At 37.4% G+C, this 19,777-nt stretch overlaps 1 protein-coding gene across 7 annotated transcripts in view; it reads right to left on the bottom strand.

Moving 5' to 3' along the window:
• Positions 1–19,777, bottom strand: part of PPFIA2 (PTPRF interacting protein alpha 2) — a 503,998-nt gene that overhangs the window by 134,955 nt on the left and 349,266 nt on the right. For all 7 annotated transcript variants that reach the window (XM_045289840.1, XM_045289844.1, XM_045289847.1 and 4 more), the window contains one exon: positions 14,646–14,762. In XM_045289840.1, coding sequence (XP_045145775.1) covers positions 14,646–14,762 — 117 coding nt within the window. The remainder of the gene's footprint in view (positions 1–14,645; positions 14,763–19,777) is intronic.

Here is a 19,777-nt window from a genome sequence, read left to right as displayed (position 1 = left end):
CCAGGTAGTAGTTTCCTCACCTGTGAGCTCAGGGACCTTACTGTAGTTACCACCCACCTTGTAAAGTATGTAACTACTGAAGAGGCATGTCTTATAGCTACCTATAAATACCCCAAGATAGTAAAGAATCTCTCTCCTCTCTCTCTTCTCCCAACTCCACGAGGACTATGAAGAGGGAATGAGGTGAGCATGCTACCATAAAATGTGTTTGACTCCTTTTATTTTACTTTACTAACTTCCATGACTTTACCATGATCTTTATATATTATAACCATACAATTGCACCTACTGACCCTTTGGTTGCTAGAGGCCTGTTTCCTCTGAAACAAAAGTTACAGACCAGACATCCATCACAGAGAAAGAGAGAAATGAAATGTTCTAGATGCCTCTTGAGAAAAGTTCCCAAGAAAACACTTATCAGTCTAGACGTCTATTGCTCCATTGTTTGTCCGTGGCAGACCATGCTCGTTTCTGCTTTTTCTCAATAGGCTGTCCCTGGTACTTGCCTTTCTCTTTTCCAACCTCTCGAGAGTTGGCTTTGCTTTTAAACATCCCCCCCACCCCATCTTTGTCCAACTTCAGCTTGGTGATGACCACCTTGCTCGGGTGAATGCCCGCATGGACAGTGGTGCCATTGGCTTTCTCGCACTGCATCTCATCAATGTAGAGAACATGCTTCTTTCTGTACATCTGGACGACCTTGCTGATTGACTGGCCAGTGTAGTCCCCTCAAACCACCTGGACCTCATTGTCCTTGCGGATGAGCACAGGGGGCCACCTTATATTTCTGCCGCATGTCCTTGGAGAGTGTGGATGACATGGTCTTCCTGTGCACATGTGAGGAGGCACTAACGTGGAATTTGCAGTTCTTGCAGTGGTCCAAGGTCACGAAGGGGTTTGAACTTTATGGTTCGGCATCAAGCAGTCTGACACTCTGTGCACAGGGTTGTATGTTTGTATTTTTGTCTGCATTCCAAAAATATTTGCTCAGTGCCCAGAATTATGTTAATTTTCAAATTAGAAATATGTTGGTTTTTTCCCTCCTAAATCTGTGCACCTGAAGTCCATAAAAACCTTATTCAAAATTGGGCTTAAGTTAGAAGAAATTTAACTAAATTTAATCTAAATGTAAACAGCAATCAGGCAACTAAAATAATCACTTAAAATGTTAATTTCTTGATTTTTTTTTTCTTTTTAAGCAGCAGGCTACATTCTGCGCTATGCTAGATTTTGGAAATACGCATTTTAAAAATTTTACTCAATATTCTTATTTCTGAAGTGTTAATGAGATTTTCTGTCTAGTAAATGTGTCCTATTTCATTTGTTCAACTCCCTAAATTTTTATGGAAGCTTTGTATGTGTTTTCATAGCTTCTAAATACGAAGATAAAAATAAGCTGATTCAAATGTTAGAAAAAATTTGTCATATCATTGTTACCTTTATTTAACTTAAAACTAAATTATGGCATTTTCACCTAAATAACAAATGAATGAAGGGAAATCCAGTGCTTTCACAATTTATTTATTAGTTGAAATTTATTTATGAAATTTACCTTTTAAAGAATGTAATGTTTTTCACAGTTAGAAATATTGACTTACCATTTATGAAGAAAGATAAATCTGCAGGAGTAGAGGATTTGAGATTAAGATTGGCTAAAATCAGACACTTGGTTCTGAAGACCTTACATTTGCAATGTTATTAGATGTCAACATGGAGATATAAGCTGCTATTATGGGTGCATTGGGGAATAGTCAGTGTATAGAGGATTCCCACGGCGTTCTACTCCGGTACAGAACTACAGTCTCAGCAACTCACAGGGGCAGTTCTACTTGTCTTAATAGGGTTCACTCTGAGTTCCCATCATTAGACTTCAGTTAGTTTGTGTGTGTGTGTTTAATAAGCTAATAAGTTAACATCTTCAATTACTTCAGTTAAGCTAACCTCAATCTCTACCTAATATTACAACTTATCCTCATTTCTAGCCCTCTCAATAATTCCTGACCAACTGAAAATTTCCAACTTATTTGTCAATGTACTTATTATGTTATAGCTTATCAGGTAATTTATGTATCTAATATATATTGTTACAGTCTGCCAGTCTATTGAAAATTAGTAAATTTTAGCCTTCATTTATATTGTTTACGATATACCTCATTGATGCCTGGAAGCTGGTAGTTATGAGATATAATTTGTTTGACTGAATAGGTATATATTTTTTATTTTACTTATATCTAGTGACTATAATGCATAATCCACAGAGAGTGTATTCAAAACCATGCATTTGTTGAATAATTATTTGTTTCAATTAATCAGTGAGATGGGTTCTAGGATGAATATTAATAATCAAAATGAAAGAAGGTTGGAAACATAGTACATGGACTGGCTGAAGCCCTTCCATGTAAGGCAAGTCAGGAACTAATGCTCTAAAACACAAGTGGGGAACATGTGGCCCGAAGAGCAATAGAAGACCTGCAAAATCATCAACACCAGCTCGCATAACTTGCCTCATCAAAAAGAAGCAGTTAAAGTGAACATGTTAGGGGTGAGTTAATTAAATGTTTGACCATTTTCCCCCTCACTGCCATGAGTCTATACTGACTCATAGCGACCCCATGTGGGTTTCCAAGCTGTAACTGTTTGTGGGAGTTGAAGCCCCGTCTTTCTCTTGCTGAGCTGTTGGTGGTTTCGAACTGCCAACCATGCAGATCACAGCCCAGTGTGTAAGCACTATAGCACCAGGGCCCCTACCAGGCTAATTTTTAATTTGATAATTTTGTATGACTGGTGGATGAAGTTATGACTTTCCAAATGGCCCTTGGCAGAAAAAAAGATTCCCAGTCCTGTTCTACAGGAAGAAGAATTAACGAAACCCTAACATGAAACGGTCTCCTTCACGGTCCATTCATTTAAGAGAGGGAAGGGTGGAGGTGGAGCAATCATTCAAATTTATTCACATAGTGAAAATTAAGAGAGAAAAGAAAATTAGACGCCTCTCCTTTCCATAGTGAAGTTCAATGCTGTTTTAGACTGATAAACTGTTCACCATAAATGGTTAGAATGTAAAAGGCTCCAAGAGCTAACAAGAACCTAATCTGAGGGCAATAGTTCAAACTAGTGATTCTTATTCTAATTCTCAAACCTGGTGGCAGTTCCAGCTCAGTGTGCCCTCTATAAACAGGTTGAACAGAGAGTTGGGTAGATGGTTGTAGGGTCTGAGATAGAGATAGAGATCTTAAGCTATTATGATATGATGGTATTTAATGTTATAAGATTGACTGAGGTCACTAAGAGAGTGCAGATCGAAGGGGGGAGAGTATTGAACACTAGAGTATTACAGTATTAGGACATTGGGAAGAGGAGCATGATCCAAGAAAGAAAAACAAACAAGCAACTTGACAAGGGCCACCATGAGGTCTGGTTTCCTCAAACAAGAGAGTGTGGCTCCTACAATGCAAGTGAAGATCAAGTATCAAGGACGGCAGCGTGACGAGTCACGGGAAATGCTGCTGATGAGTAAATCAAACCATGGCTTTGACGAGGCCACATTATTCAGCCATATGACCTTCCGGACGATGGTAACAGCATCACTTTCTTCAGAGGGGTAAGGCAAAAGCCTGATGAGGATGGTGTTTTAAAGAACAAAACGGAAGTAAGAGACTGAGCAGACGACCCTTTTGGAGATCTTAGTTGCAAAAACTGAGCCAGAAAATCCCCCAAACCGGCAATAGCGGGTGGTAGAAGTAGGATCTAGATATTTTTCTCCACAAATTTTAAATAGAACAGATTTTCATGTTACAGGAATGGAATAGAGAGAGGAAAAACAGATGATTGAAGATGAGGTATATATTTGACTAAAGAAGTGCTAAATATATCAACATAAATATAACAAAGTTCTCTTTGTGTAAGGCTTATCTTTGAATATTTTTTGTTTGCGTGTTCAGTGTAATAAACTTTTGATCTCCTTGGACACATAGATGGGTTTTTGACTACTTATTTTTCTATTCCGCAATTCATAAAATAGAAAAAATATAAGCTACCTTTCTTTTTCATCCACACTTCACTTTTAATCTTTGCATACTTATAATACCATTTATCTTAACCCCATCTGCTCACTAGCTATATGACATTGAGCCAATAATCCTTGATTTACAAAATTCACTTGGTTGTTACTGAGATCAAACGAAGAAGCTTATGAAAAGCTCTTTTAGAAAACTGTAAAAGGCTTTTACAGTCGTTTATGGTGTTCTTATTGGCATGCAGTTCCTTTGTTAATGAGATTTCTAGACAGATTTAAAGAGAAGTTTGCCTTAGTTTAAAAGGACAGAACCAGAAGTAAGCAGTGTCCAGCAGAATACTGATTATAGGATGTGTTTTTCTCTGGTCATAGGGGATTTGTATTTATGAAAGTTTAAGAAGCACTGCATACTGTGCTATCTTTGGGAGCATGAAAACATTGTAATAAAAATAATAGGAAGGTGCCAATTTAAATGTCTACAGCATAGCGTTTCCTAATTTGCTCACCATACAAATTCTCATTTGAGGGGGTATGGATGAGATCTGTGAATATTCTAATACCTGCCTGTGTCATAGATGCTTAATAGGACACTGAGCTGAAAAAACCCTACCCAAGGGGAAATTAAAATTAAAATTGGAACACCTTTAAGATAATCATAAAATATATTGTAGTTTGGCTTAACAGATCAGTAACACCAATACAGAAGGAAGGAAAATAATTTGTTAATCTCCGTATTTCCAGGGAGGCGCATTGCTTAATGGAGAGCCTAACCAACCTATTGCCATAGAGCCCTTTCCAGCTCTGACTGCAACAGAACACAGATTAATGAACCAACTGCCAACCTGGAGTGAAGCCATCTTTGAAAATCCTTTAAATCTTGCTCCTTTTGAACCTTCTCCTTATGTTATCTACCTCTGATCCACTCCACTCACACAGACTGATGGTAAATGCGGACCCTTTCTTTTCTAGGAAGTGTTCCAACACAAACTACAAATTCAGAAATTCCATTATTCTGGATATTTCACTGCTTTCAAATTCAATTGAAGAAAAAAAAAAAGAAGGGGATCTTGTATGATTTTACCTGTGACTATTAGCAATCAGAACACACTGTATGGAATTGACACACAGATGAAATACTCTGCTGGTTTTACCAATATACAAACAAAGGCAAGTGATAATTATCTCTGATACAGAAAAGACATTTAAACTTAATCAATAATGCATGCAGTAAGTTACAATTGGCAAAGACTAAATTTTCATATGAATAATTTTTGGCAACAGTCAATATACAAGAATAGGATACATAAAAATGAACAACACAAAGTGATTAATACTTGCCCATGGCTTTTAGTCTCAATTTAACATAAGCAAGTAAACGCATTCTTTGATAAATGTTTATTAATTTAATAAAAATCTATATACAGGAAAAATGCATTTTAATTACTTATGCTTCTGGCAACTGAAGCTAAAAGTAAAATAACGTCTCTGCTTCATGTTTTAAGTCCTAGGGTACTCAAATAGAAGATAATATCAATGTTTAGGCAGAGGAAATAAATGTATACATATAGCTGTGGAATTATAAATACTTTTGGAGGCATAAAGATGCAACTGAATAAAGATGCAAATGAAAACATAATTTACTTTGGGAATAATGCTGTGGCTATTGTTTGAAGTAGATAACCAATGGGATGAGGAGGACGTGGCCATTGCTGTTAGCTACTTTCAGCTGGCCCCCAACTCATGGGGACCTCAGACACAACTAGACAACATGCTATGTGTCCCTGTGCCACACCTATGATGGAATTGTTCTTAGCCATTGATTTGACTAATGTTCAGAGGTAGATGTCAAGATTTTCTTAATCATGTGATACCCCCCCAAACAAACAAACAAACAAACTCACTGACACCGAGTCAATTCTGACTACTTGGGACCATACAGGACAGGACAGCAGGACAGTGAGTTGCCGTAAGTTACAGGAGTAGAAAGCTCCATCTTTCTCCAGTGGGGCGGCTGGTGGTTTCAAACAGCTGACCTTGCATTTAGCAGACACTACATCATTCAGTACTCTAGTGTGATATTCTGTGTGATCGGTTTTATGCCAACTTGACAGGGCCAGGATGAAGTAATTGAACATGATGCAATGCACTCTGTGTTGAGATCTTCTAAGGTGGATTGCTACCCTCTGAATCAGGTCCCAGGCTTAATACCAGAGAAAGGAATTTTTCTAGGGTGTTTGATTTAGTCTTATTTAAGCACACTGTCGGAAGGCTCTTTTCTTCTCCTTCTTACTTGTCTGCATCTCACACCTGACTTTTCAATGCACCAAACTGCCTCTGATCTCTGGCGCTATCTTTAGGCCTGACAGCTTACCAGTCAACCTTGGATTCATTTAATTCTGCAGCCTTGAGCCTGACGCTGGCTCATGGTCAGGCCCCACTAGGCTGTGACTCCCCTGCTTTCTAGTTCATCTTTCTGTTTCCTTTTCAGTTCCAGTAGCTATGCGAGTCAGGAAAACCCTCCTACAGATAACTTAACCACTTGTCCACCTGTGCACTCTACCTTCATGACATCAAATTCTTCAGAACCCAGGATAATAATCTGCCTGAGTTTAGTAACAACTAACCAAACTCACTCCCATCAAGTCAATTGTGACTTCTGGAGACTTTGTAAGTCAAGGTAGCCCCCACTTCCCCTGTGGGTTTCTCAGACAGGAGTAGAAAGCCTCATCTTAGTCTGGAAGTTCTACTGAAACAAATTCAACACCATGGCAACATACAAGCCTCCACAGGTTGGTACTTGGTGGTTGTGAATGAGACACAGTGTCTGGGAAGTGCATCCAGACCATTCAGATGGAATGTAAGCATTTCATCACAGAAGCACAAATGCCCCCTTTTAATAAAATGGTGAGGACCGAGCCTGGAGGAACAGAGAAAACTATGAAGAGAAACAGGAAGTTATGAGAGTAATACAGCAGGTCTGGTGAAAAATGGTAAGGCCTGGAACCAAGGAGGATAAGAGGGAAATTGATAGGTTGAGATAAATAAGAGGCAAAATCATCAAAACTGTGTTAATCTTGATACCTTGGAGGGTTGAATAAAGAATTACTTCTACAAATGTGTGGCATTTATAGAGCATTCTAAATAGATCTTCAACGAGATGCATTGAAATAGTGGCTACCTGTTGAGGCTGGTGCAGGAGCAGGCAACGGTTCCTTCTTTGGTACATAGGGTCTCTATGATTCGGAACCAACACAATACCACTTGGCAATAGCACCTCAAACTAGATCAACGATCTGTTTACAAAGCTTTTAAGTCTTTAAAAGGGATGAATCCATCTTCCAAAACCAAATTCACTACCATTGAGTCATTGCAACTCATACTGAATCTATATAAGTAGAAAAAGCAAAATAACAACGTATGTGTCCACATACAAAAACCTTCATACAATTTCAGTGATGGTTACAATTTCTGAGCTATTTAATACTATAGGAATGCATCAATTTTGATTCTGAAACACAAATGAAGGCTTAACATGATAATGGTACAAGAGAAAAGGAAAAGGAAAAAGAGGAAAGAACTAGGAGGCAAAGGGCATTTATAGAGGTCTAAATAAAGGCATGTACTTGTGTAAATATATTTATATATGATAATGAGGAAATAGATCTATGTACATATATTTATAGGTTTAGTATTAAAGTCACAGAGGGACATTGGGCCTCTACTCACGTACTCCTCAATGCAAGGACACTTCATTCTAATAATCTGACATTCTATGGTGCTCACCTTCCCAACACGGTCACTGAAGACAAAGCGGTTGGGTGGATAAACAAATGTGGTGAAGAAAGCTGATGGTGGCCGGCTATCAAAAGATATAGCATCTTGGGTCTTAAAGGCTTGAAGATACACAAGTGGCCATCTAGCTGAGAAGCAACAAAGCCCAAATGGAAGAAGCACACCAGCCTGTGTAATCACGAGGTGTCAATAGAATCAGGTATCAGGCATCAAAGACCCAGAACAAAAATCATATCATTGTGAATGAAGTGGAGTGCAGGATAGAGACCCAGAGCCCATCTGTAGGCAATTGAACATCCTCTTACAGAAGGGTCACAGGGAAGAGATGAGCCAGTCAGAATACATGATAGCACAGAGGAAACATACAACTTTCCTCTAATTCTTTAATGCTTCCTCTCCCCCACTATTATGACCCCAATTCTACCTTACAAATCCGGCTAGACCAGAGCATGTACACAGGTACAGATAAGAGCTTGAAACACAGGGAATCCAGGACAGATAAACCCCTTGGAACCAATATGGACAGGAGCCATACCAGGAGAGTAAGGGGAAGGTGTGGGGAGAAAGGGGGAACCAATCACAATGATCTACCTATTGCCCCCTCTCAGGGGGGTGGGCAACAGAAAAGTGGGTAAAGTGAGACATCGGTCAATGTATGACATGATAAAACAATAATAATTTATAAATTCTCAAGGGTTCATAACGAAGGGAGGGTGCGAAAGGGAGGGGAAAATTGAGGAGCTGATACCAAGGGCTCAAGTAGAAAAAATGTTTTGAAAATGATGATGGCAACAAATGTACAAATGTGCTTGACACAATGGATAGATGTATGGATTGTGATGAGTTGTACGAGCCCTTAACAAAATGATTTTTTAAAGTGTGCTTCATATACTACACTAGTACAGAAGATGGAAAAGTATTACAAGGGTGAAATTGATTATTCAAGTTAGCTAATGTAATTTATTAAGTATACGGATCTTATTTTCTTAGTTAACACTAATGTGAAGCAGGTTTTTTTCCCTTTCTTATTGAATTTGTGACCCATTAAACATCGTAATGTGGAAAACATGCATTAAAACAATAAATAGAATAATGAGGATTAAAGCAGATAACTTTAAGCAAAAGTGTAACTATTGTTTTGTGAACTTCACATATACACATACATATACATACATGCTAAAGAGTTTCTGTTAAATTACATCTCTTATAGTGGGGAACATATAGTTGAGTCCCAGTATTTGTAGAGCCCAGGGCAAGAGAATAAAGAGACCTTCATATATCACAAATCCAGTACTTAAAAATTATAAATCAAGCTAATGTATGTCATTCTGCATGTTGACAACTACATTTCATAATGGTCATTAATACATTTATATCTATTCTCCACACTGACAAATATTCACAGTGGTCATTAGTACAGTTCTTAATTCGATTTCCCGGCCTCCTGAATGTTTCACATCCAAAATTAGTTTTCCAGACATGGCCCTTTTATTACAGCATCATCTTGTCCTCTCCTCTGCCTTGGCTCCTTTCATATTTGTTTTTCCTGTACACATGTGGACAAGCCAAGTGGCATTTCAAACTTTTTATAACTCTAGTAATCAACCATACCTTGGCCTCTCCCAAGAGATGTACAGTCAGGCCATAGGAAATTGGTTCTAGGAACAGGTCCCCACAGAGGTAGACTAGAGTCCTAAGAAAATGGAACTTTACATGTACTTAGCACAGTGTCAAGGCAGAATAGTGATGTAGGTTCCAAGAACAGATGCTCCTTGGGTCCTAAGACTCTTATTTTGATAGAGCAGGTCAGCGCAACCATAGCTACATCAGTCAGCCTCTCTATCCTGTACAACGGAGCTGTAAGTTAAGCATGGTTATTTTACCTATACCGGAGACTCACGTAAGTTACAAAGACTTACACGTTAACCCTGTCATGACCAAGGGGGACACGTTGCCCATCCATATTGTCTGCCTTTTAGATTTCTTGCGAAGCATATTCTAGTTGTAGTACACACGATCACATTGCGAAGATCTATGAAAATGGGTGGCTATGAAGAAACATCAATCCTACCTACAGAACCCATTTGGACACATGTGCCCCAAATAAGTCTATTAAAACCTATATAAATCATTTTTCTATTTATTTCACTTCTTTACTTTCTTCACTTCTTTAGCTTTCTTTACTTCTATACTGAAAAAACATAGCTTTAAACAACAATAGCCCCTTTCAGATTCCTTGTCCCTCAGATCTAAATATTGGTCGAGTGGCTGAAAAAGAAGGGAAAGTAAAACTGAAGTGGACTTGGAGTCTTTAATAACTTAGAAGTGCATTTCACACACAGGAAAAAATAAGTAAAACTAGACAACAACAGCGTCAACAAAACGGAAATTTATTGAGTCATGAGAAGGGAATTTCCCAGTCAGGAATATTATAATCTTCACAAATCAAACATTTGGCAAGTATTAACATTTTACACATTTGTTGACAAAAAAGAAATACAAATAAACAAACTTGCAGAAAATAATGTGAAAGCTATATTGACCCAAATTCTGGACTTTGAGATAAAAATTGTGCTCTGAAATTTTTTCACTCCCTGTGAATACTTATGTTCTTCTGTAACAAGTGATTCAATTTCATTCACACCGAAATATTTGAAATTGTTTCAGTTGTCCTCATCTTTTTCTTTTTTGTTTTGTTTTAAAGGCTCAGTAATAATTGCCTGTCTTTTCAATGGGTAATAAGGCTGGCTACAAAGTGTGCCTTATGAGACGATTGTTATCAACAGTCTGTGTTCAGCTCTCCACCACTGACATAAAACATCTCCTGTTGGCTAATGACCCATCATGACTCTGTAATTTAAGTCATTTGATTGCTCTAGACAAGACTAATCTTTTCACTAGTCCACATGAGTCACTTTCTTCCCAGTCTATGATGTCGAACAATGGTTTTTGTATTTGTTTGTAAGAGTCCCGATGAAGAGGGCTGAAAATAAAGTACGTGGTTCAAACCCACAGGCCGCTCCGGAGGAGAAAGACAACACTATCTTTTCCTACAGGGATGTATAGCCTAGGAAACCTTCTATAGCGGTGGTTCTCAATCGGTGGGTCGCGACTCCTTTGGGGATAGTGCGACCCTTTCACAGGGGTCATCTGATTCATAACAATAGCAAAATTACAGTGATGAAGTAGCAATGAAAATAATTTTATGGTTGGGGATCACCACAACATGAGGAACTGTATTAAAGGGTCGCAGCATGAGGAAGGTTGAGAACCACTGTGTAAGTCATAATTGACTAAACGGAATTGTAATTTTCTGTTTCATTCTTTTGGTTTGAATGTGTGTGTTTTTCCTTTAATACTGTTTTGCAATTGACGACACTGGTATCCTTCATTCCATAAACACAATCCAAAAATGTGTAGCAGGTTCATGTTCAGTGTTATTTAATAAGGGTTAGTAAAAACTATTACTTTACAATTATAGAAAACCTTTATTAAATATATAATTTGGAGCTATTTTTTTCTTGACTTAACCCCCATCTAGGTCTAGGACTATCCATTTCTGAGTTGACATTTCCATCCCTCTAACCTTTCCCTAAGAATTCTGTGATGTTTGATTTTCCTCACCTCAGAACAGAAGTGAGGCATGTTGTTGGGGCTCAAATTATGTTTCTTTTCAATACTCTTTGTATTCCCAGAATAAAAATAATTCTGAAGGGACAAGATCATTGCTGACGAGTGGCTGGGGTAAGGTTTCACAGTGAAATTGTACCTTTGAAGAAGGAGTGGGTGCATTGTCATGATGGAAAAAATGTTCCTTAAAATTTTTTCATAGCCTTTTTTAGGCAATGGAGTTTTCAATTTTCTTTAAACTTCATCATAATAAGCCTTCATGATTATTCTGAATTATTAAAGAAAATATATCAAGGATGTCCTTTGGAATCCTCAAAAAAGAGAAAGCTGGCTTCTATGACATGAATATAATGCGCCCAGCAGGTCCCCTGGAAATACATTGGTGTGACTGGTCTTTTGGGAGGCATGCTAAAAAGACTGGAACCCATGTATAGCTGAGTAAACTAGTCGGCAGAGATGTACGTAAACACATGTTGTTTGGAATAAGGATTACAGGTATGAAGTAGAACCCGACCAACAATAATGCCCTGTCAGTAAATGAAGGTGCAGCAAGCTTTTCCCCGCCCTGTCACCTAGGTCCCTTCTACTTTGAGCAGCTAGCCTTTCTGCCAAGCCTGCTCTGAGTGCCTTCCAACATGCGTAGCTCCTCCTCTAGCCCTGGACTGCCAGTGTCTAGCTGCTGTTCACAATACTTGCTGTGGCCAATCACTTAGAACTGGTTAGCCTCGTCCTCCTTTGTAGTCTTTTTATTCTGGAAGTTCCATTGAAGGCCCTTCACCCTGGGTGATCCGGATGGTATGTGAAATACAGGTGACAACGCTTGCAGCATGACAGTAACACATAAGCCAACATGTTATGATAAACTGATAGATAAGTTGTGGTAAACTCTAATCGTATGTAATTATTCTACAGTATTTAGAAACCACTCTGCAAGGCAAGGTTTTCAATTGCAATCACAGAAATTGAAACTCTTTATTTGCATCTACAATGAAGAGTGAATTCTGTTAGCAACAACACAAGTTTTTTTACCTATACTGGATGAAATACTTCATTGAGATATGGAAGAAAAAGTACGGTAAAGATGAACCCATAGGCCAACAACTATTTAGCCTATCCCATGTGTGCAACTGTACCTCTGAGTCCCAGCAGAGATGCCTCCACCTCAAAATCAATCTGACATTAACTGCTTTAAATTCTATACAGCCCCAATGTATAATAAACTATATATACATATGCACATGCATGTATAAGATATACATCATGCATGTATAGGAAATTGTACATATACTTACATACAGGCACACACACACACACACACACACCAGACTCACTGCCATCAAGCCCTTGCTGACACAGAGCAACCCCGTGGGTGAGTGAGGCTGTAACTGGGTAAGGGGAAGAAACACGGTCTCGCGCCCACGGAGCTGCTGGTGATTTCCAATGGCCCACCTTGCAGACTGCAGCCGAAGGCGTAACCACTACGCCACCAATACATGTTCTCAACATCAATTAGCTGATTTTCAGTTGATAAGAGCACTTTTTATGTAGAAGAAAGACATATGTTGTCTCTTATACTGCCTTATATCCACTAGTAACAGTATTATCCAAATTCCAGATTGAGTTAACAGAAATACAGCAACTGCCTTCTAATCAATTCTCATTCATAAAGATCTATAAAACAGAGCAAAACTGCTTCACAGGGGTCCTTGAGCTGTAAATCTTCTAGAAAGCAGACTACCTCAGGCCTGCAACCTCACCCCCGGAAACACTACCCAACACCCCGAGAACAGACTAGAAATTTGCAGACCAATGCTTAATGCACTGGCCCACTATGCTTTCTATAGCATAAATGTAGCATTATAGGAAGATGTTGTAGCCATCTAAAAGAAAACCTGGATGATCATAAAGAGCATGTCCCACCCAAGCCAAAGTGTCTACATGATTCTCAGAGGATAGGTAAAGAAATATACCAGGATGATGACATAATTATAATGGAGCATCATAGAAAATTACACGCTAAACTGATTTGTCAATGCAAATGCATTGTTCTAAAGAGTTTAGTGGTCAATTCATTGAATTAATATAAACTTATTTATCTGGAAGAAAACAAAATAATTATATTATATATTAAATAAAGCACATGAAATCATCTGTCAAATTAGAGTTCACGTTTAATACTTGAGGTTTCTCTAAAATATATGGATGAAGAGCAAATAGTGAAGTCTTTATGAAGATGGCTTCTCAGATACTAGAATTTTTTGCATCTTAAAAAATTAGTTTAATAGCTGTCCTTTGCTTTAAGTTTGAAGTAGGGAACACGAGAAATCCCGCCCCCCCTTGGGTGCATGTGGGTAAATGAGGAAGTGCCCAATTTATGCTCTGTAAGCAGTGCAGTGCAATCTGTGTGGCTCTTGAGCTCTATATTTTAGAACCTCTTGACATTCACAATTAAACAAATTTAGTTTCCTGCTTCATATGACCCTCACAAGCAGGAGCTCAACTATATAAAGGTATAATTTTTAAGTGACAAATGTCCAATAGATTCTCCTGAGAATCATACTCCACGGTTTGCACACTCTTATGAAATTTTCTTTTGATGCTTTATCTACCAATACGTTATTCTTTTCCTCTCGTATTAGATATGAGTGGATTAGCACAGGAGGAAAAAAAATCTTCCACTAGTGGTCGAACAGACTACTACTTTGCTTGGATGCAAACCCACCCAAAGGGAATCAATCATTTTTTCTTTCTTAATCATAAAAGTGCCATGTTTTTGTATAATTTCTCATGAGCAAGGGCTTTCTAAAATGAGTAAAACATGAAGCCTGCTAAGAGATTAACCAAAAGTGTTTGCAGTAACGAACCACAGATTAGGTATCGCCTATACATCACACCTCATATAATTCAAAATGATGGCACTCTTCCTTAAAACAGTCCTGAACGTACTCCCACATTGCATATGTACCCACATATACAGAGACATATGTGCACACACAGATGCAAGTTCTAGTATATATGCATATATGCTTCTGTTTTTAAAAATACAAATTATGAGCCAGTTATAAATTGGCCAATTATCATGATTATTTTACAAACAAGTCAACACATTTGAAGGGAAATTATTGAATCGATTTCCAATTTCATCTTCTCACTGTCATGACATAGCAAGCAAACACTTCCAGGAAAGACCGTACTGTGTATGTCTTACCTTGTCATGCACTTTCTGGCCCGCCTCAATCCCTTCCAGATGTTCTGACTCTATGGAGCCCTCACTGGATGCCATTTTTCTTTGAATATGAACATTTTGTTCACGCAATGCAACAATCTGCAAAATAAAACACTCTGTCTTTAGAATCTAAATTAGAGCACAACTTAAAAGACTAAAATGAATGTGGATATGAACTAATGAAAGCTAGGTGATCAGAAAGTAAACATTAAATCGCATGCAGATTATATCAAACATATTTTTAAATTTTAGGTTAACATTTGAAGTATTATTTAGAGGAATCAAACTATCTCTTCAAATGGTCCTTATTTTAGCACTGTTAGTTCAAACTTAATTAATCGGGGAGGAAATATCAGAGGACAATTGATTCTTGTAAATTTACTGCTCAATTTTACATGAGTGATTCAACTAAGAAAGGGATACATAAGAAGTTATAAGTAATTTTAGTAACATAAAGAGTAAAGAATAGCATTCTGCTGCCTTTATATTTTAAGAATATATGGTTTCTATTTATATATTTACTATCTATACAATACCTTAGAAATATTTACGTAATATTAATCTTCAGATATGTATTTCATGGCAAATTTTATTATCTTATCTACTAAGATATTGAACCAGTATTGGTTCTATGAGTAAACAATATGCACAACAAATATTTAACTTATCATGAATTATGAACATTATTCCAACTGAATTATTGTTAAATTATGGCATAGGATATATCTGCAACATAGATGAAGAATCATCAGCTAAATGAAAGTCTTAAAGGGGTTGGTGATTGTACAGCTCCCTGGACTGCTCAGATGGATCAAGGTGCATTTATTATATTAGGTGATCTTGCGAATGATCTTTGACATACAATGATCTTTGATGTATATATATCATAGCATTTCTTATGGGGACACCAATTTCTTAAGGAGAACAACTATGCAAACACTCCTCTCTCTTATAATACAGGACTTGTTACTAAATTCTCTTATTTCTGCTCTCGTACAACCACAATCTATTCCTAAGAAAGTCATCAGATTCACCTTTGAAAACTTAAGTTAGATCATTACCCAGGTTTTTAAAGTAGTTCATGATTTCCCCACATATTTACCATAATTTCAAACCTCTTTAAAGTTCTATGGGAGTGAATCATAAATTATTGCTACTGGAATCTAATTCATACATGCATGGATTTATTCTAAAAAAAGATGTATGTAAATATGTCTCAATGACCAGTGGCTGGGCTGTGGACAAAGTTTCTCAGCAACACATTCATCTCAGTCTCAAATGCGTGTTTTCAAAAGAAGGTCCAGTCAGAACAGTGGTGTCCATGGGTCTATACAAGATCAGTTAAATCCTTGGCTCAAAGGTTGGCTCAGAATGTTGAGGTAACTTTTTTGTATTCCAAAGGGGAAATCTTAATAGATTTCCTCAAATGGCACGAGACAATTATGAATGGTTCTTATGAAGATGTTAAAAAAAACACAAAATTTAACATTCCCTTGGCCAAAAAAAGGTGCAAACATTTGTGATTTTGTGAGCGGCTGACTTGATCACACACTCTCGTTTCCAGGTCCATCCATGTCATTGGGTGTTTCATGGTTCCATTGGTATTTTTTAGGGTTCCGTAGTATTTCATTGTGTGTTGCACTTACCAGAGTTTCTTTATTCATTCTTCTATTGGTGGGTAGTTGGGCTGTTTCCAGCTTCCTGCTACTGTGAACTTTGCTGCCATGAACATGGGACAGCATACACCTTTTTGTGTTGTCTCCTATTTATTTGGGGTCTATGCCCAGCAGTTATTGATGGCTTCTATGATCTTTCTATTTCTAGTTGTTTTAGGTTGATTGTATCACTTCCCACAATGGTTGTACATATTTTTGAGTATTTTTCTAGTTGTACTGATAATAATAATTGTCTATTTGTCACTTCAATTCTGTAGAAGTTGGATTAATGTATTTTGAGGCTTTTGTGTAGGTGCATAGATATTCACTATGGTTAAATCCTCTTGTTCAAATGAGACTTTGATCATTCTATAATACCCTTCTGTATCTCCAATGCTAGATTTGGCCTTGAAGTCTACTTATAATAAATTAATATTTTCATTACTGCTGTGGTATTTTTATCATTAGTTTGCTGAAAACATTTTCTATCCTTTAATTGTTTATCTATTTTTTGTCTTTGTGTAGCAAGTATATTGATGTGTCATTTTCTCATCCATTCTGCTGTGCCTCATGATTGGTGCATTGAACCTATTTATATTCGGTGTAATTATTGATAGGTTTGTATCTATTGTCATCATGACCTTTTTTTTTTATAGGGCTGCTTGCCTCATTATTTCACATAATTTTCCATGCTGAACCGAACTCACTTTGTTCATTAATTTTCCTGGTAGTGTTTTAGTGTTACAAAATATTTATAATTTTCCTTTTTTATTTTGATGATGCTTATTCATTTCATTTAAGGTTACCCTGTAATTTATTAATTTCATCCCACATTTTAAAAATAATATTCTCAAATTCATCTCTACTTGGATGTTTTATACCTTCAATTTTTCTCTATTTATTTTGTAATTGTATTTGTTGCAAATTGATATCTTTGGTTCATTATTTTCAGTCTTGTAGATATTTTATATCTGGATTGACTTTGGTGGGTTTCCCATATGTTAATCTCAGGTCATTCCTACTGCTTTATACTCTGTATAAAGAAATTCCCTTAGTATTTCATGTAAAGTTGGTCTGGTCTTTACAAAGTCCTTTAATTTCTGCTTATTTGGGAATGTCCTAATTTCCTCATCCTATTTTAGGGGGGATTTTGTTCAGCATAAGATTGTTGGTTGACATAACTGCAGTGAACCAGTAGAGAGGTCTGAGGGGCTGGCCTCAAACCCAACTACGTGGACAGCTGCCCCTCCCCACAGAAGAATTGACTTCAGAGGACAGCAATGAAGCTAAAGCTCAGGGAGAGTGACATGTCTGATCAGAGCACACGGGAGCAAATGAAGAGGGAGGGAGAGAGAGTGGAGCACATCCTGACCCACCAAGCCAGGAGGAGGATTTCCCTGCCATATGGTATAAATACAGGCATGTACATAAGTAAATATAATTATATGAGGAAGGGGAAATAGATCTATGTGCATATATTTGTAAGTTTAGAATTAAGGTAGCAGATGGACATTGGGCTGCCACTCAAGTACTCCTTCAATGCAAGAACACTTTGTTGTATTAAACTGGCATTCCATGATGCTTACCATTCCAACACGATTGCTGAAGACAAAGCGGGCCCATAAGCAAATGTGAAGAAAGCTGATGGAGCCCAGATATCAAAAGATATAGCGTCTGGGGTCTTAAAGATTGGAAGATAAACAAGCCGCCATCTAGCTGAGAAGCAACAAAGCCCACACGGAAGAAGCACACCATCCTGTGAGATCACAAGGTGTCGACGGGATCAGGTATCAGGCATCAAATAACAAACAAATCATATCATTGTGAATGAAGGGGAGTGCAGAGTGGGGACCCAAAGCCCATTTGTAGGCAACTGGACATCCCCTCACAGAAGGGTTTCAGGAGGAGACAAGCCAGTCAGGGTGCAGCAATGATGAAACATACAACTTTCCTCTAGTTCTTTAATGCTTCCTCCCCACCATTATCACGATCCCAATTCTACCTTACAAATCTGCTGGACCAGAGAATGTACGCTGGTACAGATAGGAACTGGAAACACAGGGAATCCAGGACAGATGAACCCCTTGGGACCAGTGGTGAGAGTGGTGATACCGGAAGGGTGGAGGAAAGATGGGGTGAAAAGGGGGAACTGATCACAAGGATCCATATATAACCCCCTCCCTGGGGATGGACAATAGAAAAGTGGGTGAAGGGAGATGTCTGATAGTGTAAGACATGACAAAATAATAATAATTTATAAATTATCAAGGGTTCATGAGGAAAGGTGGATGAGGAGAGAGGTAGGGGAAAAATGTGGAGCTGATACCAAGGTCTCAAGTAGAAAGAAAATGTTTTGAGAATGATGATGGCAACAAATGTACAAATGTGCTCGACACAATGGATGTATATATGGATTTTTGATAAGAGTTGCATGAGCCCCCAATAAAATTTTAAAAAAAGAAGAAAAGATTCTTGGCTGACAATATTTTTGTTAAATTTTACATCTGCCTTCCCATTTTCTTCATGCGTACATGGATTCTGCTGAGACATTAGACATTATTCTTATTGGTTTCCCTTTTAGGTAACTTTTCACTTTTTTGAACTTTGCTCAGTTTATTCCTTGCCTTTGGAAAATTTGATTATGGTATGTCTGCTGATTTCTTTTGGGGGGTCTATCCTGTGTGGTTTTCATTTAGTTACCTAAATGCATATTTTCTTGTCTTTCATGATGTTAGGGGACTTTTCCCACCAACAACTCAGAACAATTTTCTCTGTGCTTTTACTATTTCTTCTTTTTCTGGGATTCCAATGACATGTGGGTTACTCCTTTTGATGATGTCCTACATAATTGAGATTTTCTACAAAATTTTGCTCATTTTTATTGTTCCACTAGCAGGTAAGACTTGAGAGACTTAACTTTTTGAGCTCACTAATTTAGTTTTCCATTGATTCGTCTACTTCTTTCCTCTTTTGATACATTATATATTTCAAAACCATAGTATTGTGCTCTTCTCTTTTTATTTGTTATTTTTGTATAATTATAGTTTATTCTTATAGTGCTTTTCTGAATTTTCAAATGTTTTTATTCCCTAAAATGTGTTTTCCTTGTATTAATTAACCTTGCTTTTAATGCATTGGAACCTAGATACCATTCTTTTCTATCATTTTTAAACTTTGCATTGGTAAAACAAGAAAACAGTAAACAGAGAGTTAAAAGGGGAAGTAATTAAAAAGAAAAAGGGAAGAAAAATGAGCAAGAGAATTCTGACAAACAACATCAAACTAAAATAAAACAAAGGAAATTCGATAGTTAAAAATGAAACACTGATAGGAAAGTAAAAACAGAGGCAGGACAGAACAACAAGAAAACCAATGCCATTATCAAAACTAGGGAAGGGTAAAAGAAGACAATAGTAAAGAAAAAATGACAACAAAGAGAAAAGAAAAAAATAGAAAAAA

This window comes from Echinops telfairi, unplaced genomic scaffold (genome assembly GCF_000313985.2).
Source record: "Echinops telfairi isolate 266 unplaced genomic scaffold, ASM31398v2 ScPeMD7_2;HRSCAF=8, whole genome shotgun sequence".
In the NCBI taxonomy this organism is placed as follows: Eukaryota; Metazoa; Chordata; class Mammalia; order Afrosoricida; family Tenrecidae; genus Echinops; species Echinops telfairi.
This window is presented reverse-complemented; position numbering and strand designations above follow the sequence as displayed.